The following is a 13864-nucleotide window of genomic DNA, read 5'->3' on the forward strand; positions in this document are numbered from 1 at the left end:
TTAATTTGAATGGTAGTGATTGGATTTGGTTCTCTCTAAAATAAAAAAGGATTTTTTACCCTTGCTGATCCGTAATTCATTCTCGCGGTTCTTCTCTTGCTTTCATATCATGATTTCTTCACAAATTCCTAAAAAAATCAACCCGGAGAGTGGAATGCACATGAATGAGATTAATTATAAGTAAAACATGTAAAAACACCCATGAAACCATATGAATGCATGCCACATAAACCTAAAAATAACACAAAATAATGCACAAAATATGCATTTATCAGTGCTCCCAACCGATTGATCTGATGTCCTCTGCGGAACCAATGCTTGAGAACCCTAATGTCCCTCACACTTCTCGCACTGACCCGTATTTTTCCCTAAGTGGAACACACCTCCACCGGTACCTGAACTTGAAGAAGAAGACGCACCAAGCTTCTTAAAAAACTGGGCTTTATGACCCAAAGAGTTACCTTGTCGGAATGAGGAGAAGTTCCTGTTGCGCTTGATATTGTCCTCTGCCTGAAAACAATGGTTAACCAAAACCTCATATGACATCAGATCATTGCAGATAGCTACACAGTCGTGTATCTCTTCATTAAGGCCTAGCAAAAAGAGGTCATACTTGGTCTCGGAGCTATTGGAAACGTACAGGAAATATTGTAACAACTCAAAGAAACTTTTGCTTTTACTCGTCTATATTCATGTTTCCCTGCTTCAAGTTCATCAGATCATTCGTCTTTGCCTGACTGAGCAGTGAAGGGAAATACAATTTCCCGAACACCTCACGGAACTCAGCCCAAGTATCTGCGCCTCGCTCAAATACCAAGGGAGCCAAAGTAGACCTTCACCACTTCCAGGCACTCCCTTCTAGGAGGAAGTTAACATCCTACATTTTCTGCTCATATGTGTAGTGATAGATCTCAAAGAAGTTCTCCATATTCTCTAACCAATTCCCCACGTCCTCGAGAGTCTCGTCGCCTGCCAATGGCTTAAGATCCATCTGCAAAAACCTATGCAAGTCAAAGCGGTGTCTGTCTTCCCTATGGTAACGGTGTCTCCGAGGATGATCACTCTTCTCGTCGTCTCCCCAACATCCATCGACACTCCCATGGCTCTCGTCTCCACGTCCTGACATCTATAAATGTAACAAAATTTTAACCTTGAGATTTCCTTCCTAGATCCCAAATCTCAATGCATGCTCTGATGCCAAAATATAGTGACCCGGCCTAGAATCACTAATTAATCAAAGCTTAAGCTTGCAAAATAACTTAGAATGCAATATTCAAATAAACCAACGGAAATTTAAGTAATTCAACTAAAAAATACCGGATGAATAAAACCGGTCCAAGAAAAATATTGATAAATGTTTATCTAACCCCGTCGAATAGTCATTCTAAATACCACAAATGGAAACTTGGTACATTACAATCCACCCTGCTGTAGCTCAACGACCGCTACCTCTCAGTCCATCCAACCTAAGTCCTGTACCATAGAATGGGGAACCACAACCGAGGACGTGAACTAAAAATGCTCAGTATGAGTATACACATTGATGCGATCGTGGACAACTCGCATGTGGATCGTATTGAGGAGAATGTGAGATATCTATTAAAGTTTCCAGTAGGACCAGTTACAAGGAGGCGAGCTAAACATTTCAAGGAAGCTCTTCAAAATATGTTGATTAATTATCAAGAAACCGATGGAATATTCAGAGTTCTATTCGCTGAAATTTGTAATGTCCTGTAAGTGCACGGAAGCTTGGAGGAAATAGAGGAATCGTCAAGAAAGAATTCAAGTAGGAATTCTCTCGCCCCAGCGGATGATTCGCCCGCTCGAGCGCGAGAACCAAAACCAGTAGCATCCAATTTTGGGTGGGTGCGCTCGAGCCAGAACTATTCTCGCTCCAGCGCGAAATCAATTTCAGTGAAGGCCAATTCTTGGCGCGCTCGAGCGAGAAATATTCACGCTCCAGCACGAGATCGTCAAGGTGTTTGTAGCACATTGGGCCATCACATCAGGAGGTACTCCCATACCATAAGAAATAAGTGAAATATCTGGATCCAAATCCATGTAATCCATCCACAAAATCTCTAGAGGTAATATTAAGGTGTAGGCTCAACGGATAATGCATGCAGCATAATAATCGTGACATAATAAATGCACATAAATCATGACATATAAACCATGCAAACATAGGACATTCATACTCAAACAGGGTATCTCTGATAGTACGTCTGTATCTCAGAATAAGAAAACTAGTGATTCGGTCTCTCTAGTCCAAGCCTATAAGAAGACAATGAACGTATCACTAAACTTCTACTAAAAACCTTAACTAGAATAATAACTACACGTATAAGGTAACCAGATTCTAGCGATATACATGCGACCGTAGTCATTCCTTTGATGAATTGCCCTCAAAACCATGGGTCAACTTCACTACGATCCCGGTAGCACCTCACTATCGACTGACCTCAAAAATGACGCGTCGAACCCACTAGAATCGAGCCAAAAACGAGATGGAAGAGATGGAAATGAGCAATGAAATGAGGGCCTTGGCTCCTCTATTTATAGACCATGAAAACATATGATCTCTATTTTCAAACTTCTGAATACACATCGGAACTTTCGATTGTCCTTCCAAACTCCCTCTACCGAGCGCAAACTCTCTCAAGTCTAATCACCCAATCAAACCACATACCCTGTTTGATTGACCAGAGATTGGAAATTTCGATAATCAGTTCGGAAACTTTGAACTGCTCGGTACTTCCGATCACTAACACTGGCCTTCGATCCAGTTTGGTGTTTCCGAACTGTTATTCGGAGCTTCCAAACTATTTGATAACTGTGTTTCATATGCATATTTTTGTTATTTTTTTCATACATTCATATGTTATTGTTGTTGTTTTATTTAGTTTTAGCATATTTAATTCATTTGTCTGCATAATACACTTTCTGGTTCATTTTGTAGGGAACTTCAGAAAAATCAAGATTTTGGACAGCTTTACACTCGCTCGAGCGAGGGCAAGAAGACAGGAAAATTTTCAGAGAGTTGCTCGCTCGAGCTCATCTTGTGCTCACTCGAGCGAGAGAGAAAGAATCATCGAGATAGAGTTGTTCTTGCTCGAGCGTATGGTTGTGCTCGCTTGAGCGAGAAAGACGGGCCAGGAAATCTTTGATGAAGGAAGTTGCTCGCTCGAGCGCACCTTGTGCTCTCTCGAGTGAGCTGCGCGCACAGAATTTTTATTTTTGGAAATTCTTGATCTGGTTGGATGCTATCTTTTGAGGATCTTTTGGCATATAAATACAAATTCATTCATCAGATTAAGGGTTACGCAACACTTTTGAAGGCAAGAGGTGGACAACATCATCTTATCAATCTACTCTTCTTCCTTTCTTTTATTTTTGATTTTAGTTGATGTTTTGGATTAAAAACTTTTGCTATTGAATCATGTTGAACTTTGAGTAGTGTTTCTCTTTTTAATCAAGGCCACGTGATTGGGCCAGACAAATTTATGTAGAAACTTGGATGTTTATTTAGAATTTTCAGACTTGATTTTATTTTATTGATTTTGGAATTTATATTTGTCTCGTGAATGATCTAGCCAGTTATTTGCTTGCATGTTAATTGATTCCAAGTTGACAGAGGAGGTATTGATTTTGATCACTTCGATAATCAACACATAGAAAAACCGACTAGAAATAGAATTCGGTTTCAGTGTGCGGTTTTGGTGTAAAATGAATTTTCACAAATATTTAATGCATTCAAATTTGATTAGAATTATGAAAGATTAATCCGTCAATATTTGAGTAGGTTTTATTGTTTTAGAAATAGACCTTTGAACAAGATAAGAGAATTCCCGTGATCTAAGATTAAAATCTGAGTCTTGAATCGACTACTTGTTACATAATTTTTTTGGTACCTACGTGTGTCCTTGATTTAGTGCTTCTCATATTGAATTTAATCCAAAATTTCTGCTGCGGTTTTTATTGAATTGAACTCTATTTGCAATTTAAATTCTTTTAGTCACAAATCTGAATTTTAATCGCTCTTATTGTTTAGTCTAGATTAAGTAGGAATAATCATATTCTGGTATTCATACTGATACAGTCTCCGTGGGTTCGACATCTGGACCTTTGTCTACTTTACTATAACTTGACCTAGTGCGCTTTCCAGTAGAATTTTAATCACATCGATTTAAGCTATCAAGTTTTTGGCGCCGTTGCTGGGGACTGTTTTGATATCAGAATTTTTATTTCACTTGAGATTAGACTTTATTTATTTTCTTAAATTCTGAATTTTATATCTTAGTGATTTTCAGGTACTATCTGTTGTGCATGCATAACATTCAATCTAGGGAGCTTCTACCACTTGATTTAGAGATCGAACACACGCTCAGCAGGATCCGAAAGGCCAGGAGATATATCAATCTTGAACTAGAGTCGAAATCTGAATCAGAGGAAGATATGGCAGACAACAGAACTGTTCTTGACTTGATTCCTCCACCTACTGAAGGCTATGGATCTAGCATTGTTCGCCCTACTGTGAAGGCAAATAACTTTGAATTGCGGTCGTCGATTATTCAGATGATTTAATTTCAAGCAAGATTTGGGGGAACATCTGTGGAAGACCCCTACGCTCATCTGGAGCGTTTATGTCGATCTACGACACTTTCAAGGTTAATGGGGTAACATTTGATGCAGTGCAATTGCGGTTATTCACATTCTCTCTGCAGGGCGAAGAAATGGAATGGCTGGATGATTTGTCTGCGGGTTCTATCACTACATGGACCCAACTTGTTCAAACTTTTTTGAACAAATATTTCCCTCCTACGAAGATGGAAAAATTATTTTCTGAAATAATCTCATTCAAGCAGAAGGAAGCTGAATCTATTCATGCGGCATGGACCAGATTTAAAAAGTTGAGGATGTGTCCTCAACATAATCTTACTCAGAGCCAACAAACTCAAACTTTCTACAATGGGTCTGATCAATCTGCCTGATCCATGTTGGATGAGGCTGCTAACGGAAGCCTATTCAGGAAAACACCAACAGAGGCGTGGGAAATCATTGGAAACATGGCTGAAAGTAACATTGGATGACCAGATGTGAAGAAAGAGAAAAAGGCTAGAGTACTAGAAGTTGATGCACTGACATCATTGAATGCCAAAATCGATGCTCTTACTAATCAAATGGCGATTATGCAAACATATCCTGCCAATTAAGTGCAAGCTCAGCAACCCGAGGAACAAAGTCTTTGAGATAGATGCAGCTAACTTCATGGGAAATCAAGGGGGACAACCGTACATTCCTTACAGCAATACCTATAATCCAGGCTGGAAAAATCATCCAAACTTCTCATGGAAACCTGCAGACCCTACAGCCTATGCATCCAAGCCAGTGGAGAAAAAACAATCCTTTGAAGAAATTATGATGAAGTATGTAGCGGGTACTGAAAAGAATCCAAATGATATCAATGTTATTCTGGCGATTACTAGATTGCATGCGAAGACTGCAGAAAAAAGAACTGAGGATGAGGAAGCAAGTGAGCAAAACAAGGAACAAGGGATAGAGGAAGCACCAAGGCATGTAGACTCAACGCCTACGGGCAACAAAGGTAAGTCTTCTAACCCAACTAGTAATTAGAATATTGATTTGAGTAAACTTCCCTTCCCCCAAAGAGCAAAAGCAACTACAATTGGATAATCAATTTGCAAAATTTCTAGAGATTTTCAAAAAGCTTCTTATTAATATTCCATTTGCAGATGCTTTGGCTCAAATGCCCAGTTATGCAAAATTTTTGAAAGAGATTTTGTTTAACAAAAGAAAATTTGTGGATTTTGAAACTGTGAAGTTATCAAAGGAATGCTCTGCTATTTTACAAAATAAACTCCCTCCGAAACTCAAGGATCCCAGTAGCTTTTCAATTTCATGCACTATTGTAAAATCATTATTTAACAAGGATTTATGTGATTTGGGAGCAAGTATAAATCTTATGCCTTATTCTTGTTTTGAAAATCTAGGAATTGGTGAAGTTAAGCCAACCACTATCTCCCTGAAATTAGCTGACAGATCCATCAAATATCCAAGGGGGATTGTGGAAGATGTTTTGGTTATGGTTGATAAGATTATATTTCCAGTGGATTTTGTTGTGCTTCATATGGAAGAGGATCGTGAGATACCTCTTATTTTAGGCAGACCATTTTTAGCCACTGAAAAGGCCTTAATTGATGTGCATAAGGGAGAGTTAATTTTGCGCATGAATGATGAGAGTTTAATTTTCAATGTTTTTCAGGGCCTTCGTTATCTTGCGGACAATTCTTATTGTTTTAGAATTGATGTTACTGATGAATTGGCTGAGTGTTCTCTACAGGAATAGTTGTCTGTGGATCCATTAGAAATATGTTTGACACTAACAATGGATGAGGAGCATGTTAGTGAAAAAGTTCATGAAGTGGCACGAGATCTGGATTGGAGTCTTCCCTTTGAAAAAATTCATCAATACCAAGATGGGGGAGCTTGGACATATTCCAAAACCATTGAAGCCATCCACCGAGGAGCCCCCTACTCTTGAACTTAAATCACTCCCTTCTCATTTGAAATATTTATATTTATTAAAGAATGATAAACTGCCAGTAATCTGTTCGTCTTATTTGACAGGTTTTGAGGAGGAAAAATTGTTGAGGGTGATTAGAGAGAATATAAGAGCCATAAGATGGAGCTTGGATGACATCAAGGGGATTAGTCCAATCATTTGTATGTACAAAATACTAATAGAGGCGGGGCACAAGACATCTACTCAACCACAGAGGCGACTCAACCCAGCTATGCAAGAGGTAGTAAAAAAGGAGGTGATTAAACTCCTTGATGCGGGTATTATCAATACTATATCTGACTGTTAATGGGAGAGTCCAATTAATGTAGTGCCTAAAAAAGGGGGATGACTATTGTTGAGAATGAAAATAATGAATTAATTCCTACTAGAACTGTTACGGGGTGGCGGGTTTGTATTGACTATAGGAAATTGAATGATGTCACTCGTAAGGATCACTTTTTACTATTTTTTAGATGGTTATTCCGGCTATATGCAAATTCCTATAGCACCTAAGGACCAGAACAAAACCACTTTTACTTGTCCTTATGGTACTTTTGCATATAAATGGATGTTGTTTGGTCTTTGTAATGGCCCTGTTAGTTTTCAGCAGTTCATGATGGAAATTTTCCATGATATTGTTGAAAATTTTATTGAAGTGTTTATGGATGATTTTTCGGTGGTTGGTTCATCCTTTGATGAATGTTTATGTAATCTGAAAAATGTTCTGCATAGGTGTGAAGAGAGCAACCTTGTGTTAAATTGGGATAAATGTCACTTTATGGTGAAAGAAGGTATTGTGTTTGGACATAAGGTGTCTGAAATAGGTGTGAAGGTGGATTGGGCAAAATTAAAAGTAATTGAAAAACTTCCACCTCCCATGAACTTGAAAGGAATTAGAAGCTTTCTTGGGCATGCGGGTTTTTATAGGAGATTTATTAAAGATTTTTCTTCTATTGCTAAACCCCTTACTAATTTGATGATAAAAGAGGTACCTTTTAATTTTTCTGCTGAGTGCTTACAGGCTTTCCAGATTTTGAAGCTGAAATTTACAATTGCACCTGTGATAATCGCGCCTGACTGGAGTCTATAGTTTGAGTTGATGTGTGATTCCAGTGGCATCACGTTGGGAGTCGTGCTTGGACAAAAAAAGGACAAAATACTTCATGTGATGTATTATGCCAGTATCACCCTGTCAGCCTCCCAACTTAATTATGCCACCAGTGAAAAATAACTTCTTGCGGTAGTGTTTGCTTTGGACAAATTCAGGTCCTATTTGGTGGGAAGCAAAGTCATCGTTCACACTGATCATTCGGCACTGAAGTACTTGATGAGCAAGAAGGATGATAAAACCAGGTTAATTCGTTGGGTATTATTGGTTCAAGAATTTGATCTGAAAATTATTGACAGGAAGGGCTCGAAGAATCAAGTAGCAAATCACCTTTCCTGTTTGGAGAATCAAGGAACTGGAACGCAAGTGATTCATGATGATTTCCCCGAACAACTGTTTGAGGTAACAAATTTACCATGGTATGCAGACATTGTTAACTACCTTTCAAGTAAGTTTATTCCCCCGCATTTAGCTTATCAACAAACAAAAAAAATTTCTTTGAGTTGAAATTTTTTTTGTGGGAAGATCATTTTCTTTTAAGATCTGTGCAGATGGTATTATTCGTAGATCTATTCCAGCTGAAGAGGTAAGTTCTATACTCTCATACTGTCACACAGGTCCGATTGGAAGTAACTTTGGCGCGGGTCGTACCGCTGCTAAAGTACTACAGTCGGAATATTATTGGCTTTTGTTGTTTAAGGATGCATATGCCAATGTGATTGCTTGTGATTCTTGTCAGAAAGTTGGTAATATTTCTAGGAGACATGAAATGCCCTTAAATAATATACTTGTTTGTGAAGTTTTTGATGTATGGGGTATTGATTTCATGGGACCGTTTCCTGCTTCTGAAGGAAATAAATACATATTGGTAGCGGTCGATTATGTGTCTAAGTGGGTTGAAGCACTTTCATTTAGGACAAATGAATTTAGGGTGGTTGTGAAATTTTTGAAAAAAATCATCTTTGCTAGATATGGTGCACCTAGAGCCATAATTAGTGATGGAGGAACCCATTTTTGTAATAATTAATTTGACACACTTTTGACTAAATATGGGGTCACTCACAAGGTGGCAACACCTTATCATCCCCAAACTAGTGGACAAGTTGAAATATCAAATACGGATTTGAAAAGAATATTGAAGAAAACGGTGAATTCAAATAGGAAGCAGTGGTAAAATAAATTGGATGACACATTATGGGCTTATCGTACTGCTTTTAAAACACCTATAGGAACCTCTCCCTTTAGGTTGTTATATGGTAAAGCATGTCATCTTCCTATTGAAGCATTATGGGCAACTAAATTTTTAAAATTTTGATGTGCAGGTTACAGGTGAAGAGAGTTTGTTGCAATTGAATGAACATGAGGAACTAAGATTGGATGCCTATGAGAATGCCGAGATTTACAAAGAAAAAAACCAAGAAATGACATGATCAACACATCATCTCACGTGAGTTCGAGGTAGGTAAAACGATTTTATTATATAACTCACGTTTCAAGCTCATGCTAGGGAAGCTGCGTTCAAGGTGGTCAGGACCATTCATGTAAGGTCCGGGATTAATTAATATTAATCCAAATTTATTTAATTTTAATCCGAGTATATTTAATTTGGGAATATTTAGAGTTTCGATTTAAATTCTAATATTCATAAATTATTTAGGATTGAAATTGAATTAAATAAGGGCCGAGGACCGAATTGCAATTATTGAAGAATTGAGGGACTAAATTGTAATTTCTATTGAAGCTATACAATTTTAGGATTATTACTCAGCATGTGCAACGTGTAAGAATCATATTTTGTTCAGCAAATTTCAAAACCAAGAACAGAGCCGCGTTCATTTCCTTTTTCCTTTGGAAGTTTGATATTCAAATTGCCATATCTTTTGAACCGGTTGTCCGATTCGATTCGGTAAATTGTTCTGGAATCCTTACGACGAGGGCTTCGATCTCGTGTAAGTTTTATGATGTTTTATATGGGTTTCAGAATCAGTTATTGAGCAGAGATCAGATTTTAAGTTTTTGTTATATTCTTAACATTCTATCGATTGTATATGCGCTACCGGATCGAAGTTGGATGATTGAATGTTGTGGTTATGACTGCTAGCATGTATATTGTGAATTATGGTTACTGATAACATGGTTGGAATGCTGGTTTTGAATTGAGAGTACGTTTGAATAGAATTGAAGTTAGAAATGATTTTGGGATTACGTCGGTTACCGATTTTCAATCGCTACGCCGTCGATTCGAGTTTTTTGAACGTTTTGATAGCCTATATCTGAGTTGAAGTTGTTATCTAGATGTTATGAATGTTATAGCATTTTTATTCTTCAATTTCAGTTGAGTTTGAAGGCCAACGATTCAAGACACCGAGTTAAACCGAAGAAGAAAGAGTTGACGTTTGAAATGAGTTTGATTGACAATCGATTAATGGTTTTGATTCGTTTCTGAAATAATAGTCTTGAATGAAGTTTGATATGAGTATTTTGGTTGTTATATTTCAGATTGAAGAGTTCAGAACCAAGATATTAGAAGGTATAATGACGACATCGCGAAGTAGGGACTTTGAAACTCAAGAACGACTATTTTTGAGTTGGCCCGTAAAAACCACATACTTGTTTATGTTTTTGATTTGATTGTGATATTGTCGATCCATCCCAAGTAGTGGATCTTTAAATTTGAGTTGATATGATGCTACATTGAATTGATTCTATGCCAAGGTTGCTGTTAACCTTATTTGCGAGTCGGTTACGAACTCGTTAGATGGATATCCATGTCAAGATCATTTATGAATCTTGATGGCCTCGAAGTTATATGAATCAGTTCTTATGCGAAGCGTTAATTTACTCTATTTGTTGAGTTGAGTTTAAATAGAGTCGATATGAGTTCTTTAACGCTTTCTATATGTTGGTTATACTGAGATTGATTTCTCATCGGAGTTTATCCGGCTGTTGTTTTGTTTTGTATGTGTGCATGACAACAGATGGGGCAGGAGCTGGCCAAGGACGTCGTGGGTAGCTCATGAGAGATGATTAGATGTGGACTCGGGTTGTTCGAGATGGAACGTTGTAGCTAAGTCTTTATAAACATGTTAGAGAACATCTGGGTTTTGGACTTGGAAAGCTTAGCGACTAGTTGTGTCTTTTGTTGCTTTTGATGCATTGTAAACTTCTAGTTTTAAGTATCAATACATTATGGACATGTTTAGATGTTGTTTTATGTTAATATACATGTTTTAGACTTGAATTTGATAGCTTGGAATGGATGGAAATGATCAAGAATGGCTGCTGAAAAACAGGGTGAAATTCTGCCCAGGAAGCGCCCGAGCTGCAGTTTTTAGCAGCCCAAGCGCGAGCCTTCCGCTTTGGAAAAAAATCACGGGCGCCCGGGCGGTAGTTTTTAAACGCCCGAGCCCACCCCCTTTTGAAAAAAAAAAATTATTGATCCTTATTTTTTTTCTTATTAGATTAATGATGCTTATTCATTAATTGCCCCTTAAGATTTGAGATTAGCAACCCGAGGCCCCACAATTCACTATCAAGCAAGTTATGTCATATGGTACTGTGAAAATTTACAGTCCTACAACAGGAGCATTCAAAGGTAATGGGAAGAGGATAAAGATTTATCACGGTGGTAATGTGGATCAAACACAAACCACTGTCGACTTGCAAGACCCAAATAATTGAAAGGGAAGTACAGTCGGGCTATAGACTATAAATTTAGCGCTGGCTGAGAGGCAAACCAGTGTTCTTTTTCCTATTTTTCATTTTTAAATTTTTTTTTGAGTTGATTATTTTTCAATTTTCTTAAATTTCAATTTTTTTGCAAAATAAAGGATCTCGCTCGAGCGAAAGTTATATGCGCTCGAGCGAGCATCCACCTATTTTAAATTTTTTTTGAAAATTTCTCTCGCTCGAGCGGCCACTTTGTGCTCTCAAGCGAGAGGTTCTCTGGCCTTGATCAACTTTTGGGCTCGCTCGAGCGAGTGTACTTTGTCCGACATAAATCGGGATCCCCCCATTTTCTCTCCCATACTTCTCCTCTTCCATATTTTGACCCCTAAACCCCCAAGTCTCAAATTTTTCTCACAAATCGATTTTTTTCACGAAATTGCAGGCTCAAATTTTCGGAGTATCTCACTACCACCTTCATCCATCTTACACGCCGTTCATCTTCACCGGTCTCACTCCTACGAGCAGCCGCACCACCTCTGACAAGCCTCCCTCTCGTCTCAGAATTTTTCGCTGCCAATCATTCTCTGTTGTTGTCACTCCTTTGCACTCTCGTCTCCAACTCTGCCACCGCCGAGTCATTTTTTCAGACGTTGAACCTCCACTGTTACCACAGCAGCACCAGTCAAAGCCCGCTCAATTCATCCACCTAGGCCGCTTTTTCATTCCCTGTTTCTATCACTACAGCAAGCCTCCAGCATCACCGTGTTTATCACCTTTTGAGGCCGCCCCCTGTGTTCAAGCTTTTCACTCCACACGAACACTGCACTGTCCGTCGCTTGACACTTATTTTTTCCGGAATTCACTTATCGATTCTCACATTCATGGGGCCTAAACGTGCACTCTTGGATGGTGCGTCTTCTTCAAAGCGAGCTCCGAATTCTTCATCATCGTCGGGCCTTGCCGGACGATTTGTCAACGCCGCGGCCAAAGAAAGGTATGACCAGTCTAGACTTAATTGTATTCCTATTCCCGAGAGGAGTGTGGAATTAACTCATCGAGATAGTGGCGTAGCAATAGAAATTGGACATAGACTGTGAGGAATAAAGAATAACCATAAAAAAATTTATTTTCTCAGCTACATGCCTCGCTCGATCGGTAATGTCTTACCGATCGAGCGAGAAAAACCCTACCCAAGCTGTCCAGGACCTCTCGCTCGATCGGTAAAACTTAACCGATCGAGCGGGCAAAACTAGGCCTAAAAAAAGCATCACGGGAATCCTCTCTTGATCGGTAAAACTCAACCAATCGAGCGAGAACAAGTCCGTACAGAAACAAAAATTGGTCTAGTGCTCATTTCCAATATAACAACATGCAACTCAACATGCACGACTCACTCGAATAAACATGCATGAACTAATATAAGGTAGTTGTAGAGTTATACAATCTCAAACTAGCAGAACATGCTTCAGTCTAGTTTATTCAATACAATATAATAAATAACAAGTTCGAATACAATCTATGTTCGATTGAATAAACGAATTTTAAGACACCAAGTCCTCACTCTATCTTCACATCCCAACTATCCATGCGACCTATGACTCAGTCCTACCCCATCTGTCGTCAAACACACATACAAAGAAAAGACAACAGTACATCATCTTCCAAATATTCAAAATCAGAGTAAATGAATCCATGACTTCAAAAGTCTAGATTATCAATCCAGATAATCAAAAGATAAAACTGTTCCTTGATTCTTTGGTTGGGATCCCGATGATGAAATATCACAACAATCACACCGACTTCCCCTTTCGAGGTGGACGATGTATACATCAATCCTCCATACTCTGAGGCATTCAATAGAGAGTTGATCGGCCACTGTAGTAAATCGCCTACCAGTGCCACTCGACTATAATACCCAGATCGTCTAATTCAAATGAAACGAAACGTACGGCTCAATATGAATGCATATGAAAACTAAAACATTCAATCATATAATCCAATTAATTCAAATAGACATGCAAGTATGTGATTTCTCCAGGACACTTGAATCAATCCGGATTCGAGTTAATCGTCCTATTCCATCCAATGTCATCTTATACCTTTCTTTTATCGAAAGTTCCAATCTTGAAAAATCAAATATGATTCGGTTCAAAATCTATTTGAATTCAAATCAAAAAGTCAAGAAGTACAATACTATACCGTCTTCAATCTCTCGAGATTCAAACTCCTAAAATCCAAGCTATCGGCCTTCAAACCAATCTGTATGGAGATGTAAACAAATCAATATCATTCAACAACGCAAATCAAATACGATTCAACAATACAATCGATCGATAATCACAAAACTCAAACTGGCGGCATAACTGGTATAAATATATCAACTGAAAACGCATACAGCAGTACAATATCTCATTCAAATCACAAAAACTTCCATAACATCCAAAACAACTCAAATCCCATACTTTTCCAAAGCCTCATTTTCGAAAATCATTAGAAAAATCATA

At 38.3% G+C, this 13864-nt stretch overlaps 1 protein-coding gene across 1 annotated transcript; it reads left to right on the top strand.

Moving 5' to 3' along the window:
- Positions 1 to 6406: 6406 nt before the first annotated feature.
- LOC140861508 (uncharacterized) lies at positions 6407 to 9121 on the top strand. Its single transcript, XM_073264530.1, has 9 exons — positions 6407 to 6464; positions 6649 to 6861; positions 7090 to 7571; positions 7697 to 7764; positions 7850 to 7936; positions 7991 to 8139; positions 8243 to 8437; positions 8543 to 8622; positions 9014 to 9121. The coding sequence occupies exons 1-9, from the start codon at positions 6407 to 6409 to the stop codon at positions 9119 to 9121; spliced, it is 1440 nt and encodes a 479-aa protein (XP_073120631.1).
- The last annotated feature ends 4743 nt before the right edge of the window (positions 9122 to 13864 follow it).

Source organism: Henckelia pumila, chromosome 4 (genome assembly GCF_033568475.1).
Source record: "Henckelia pumila isolate YLH828 chromosome 4, ASM3356847v2, whole genome shotgun sequence".
NCBI lineage: Eukaryota > Viridiplantae > Streptophyta > Magnoliopsida > Lamiales > Gesneriaceae > Henckelia > Henckelia pumila.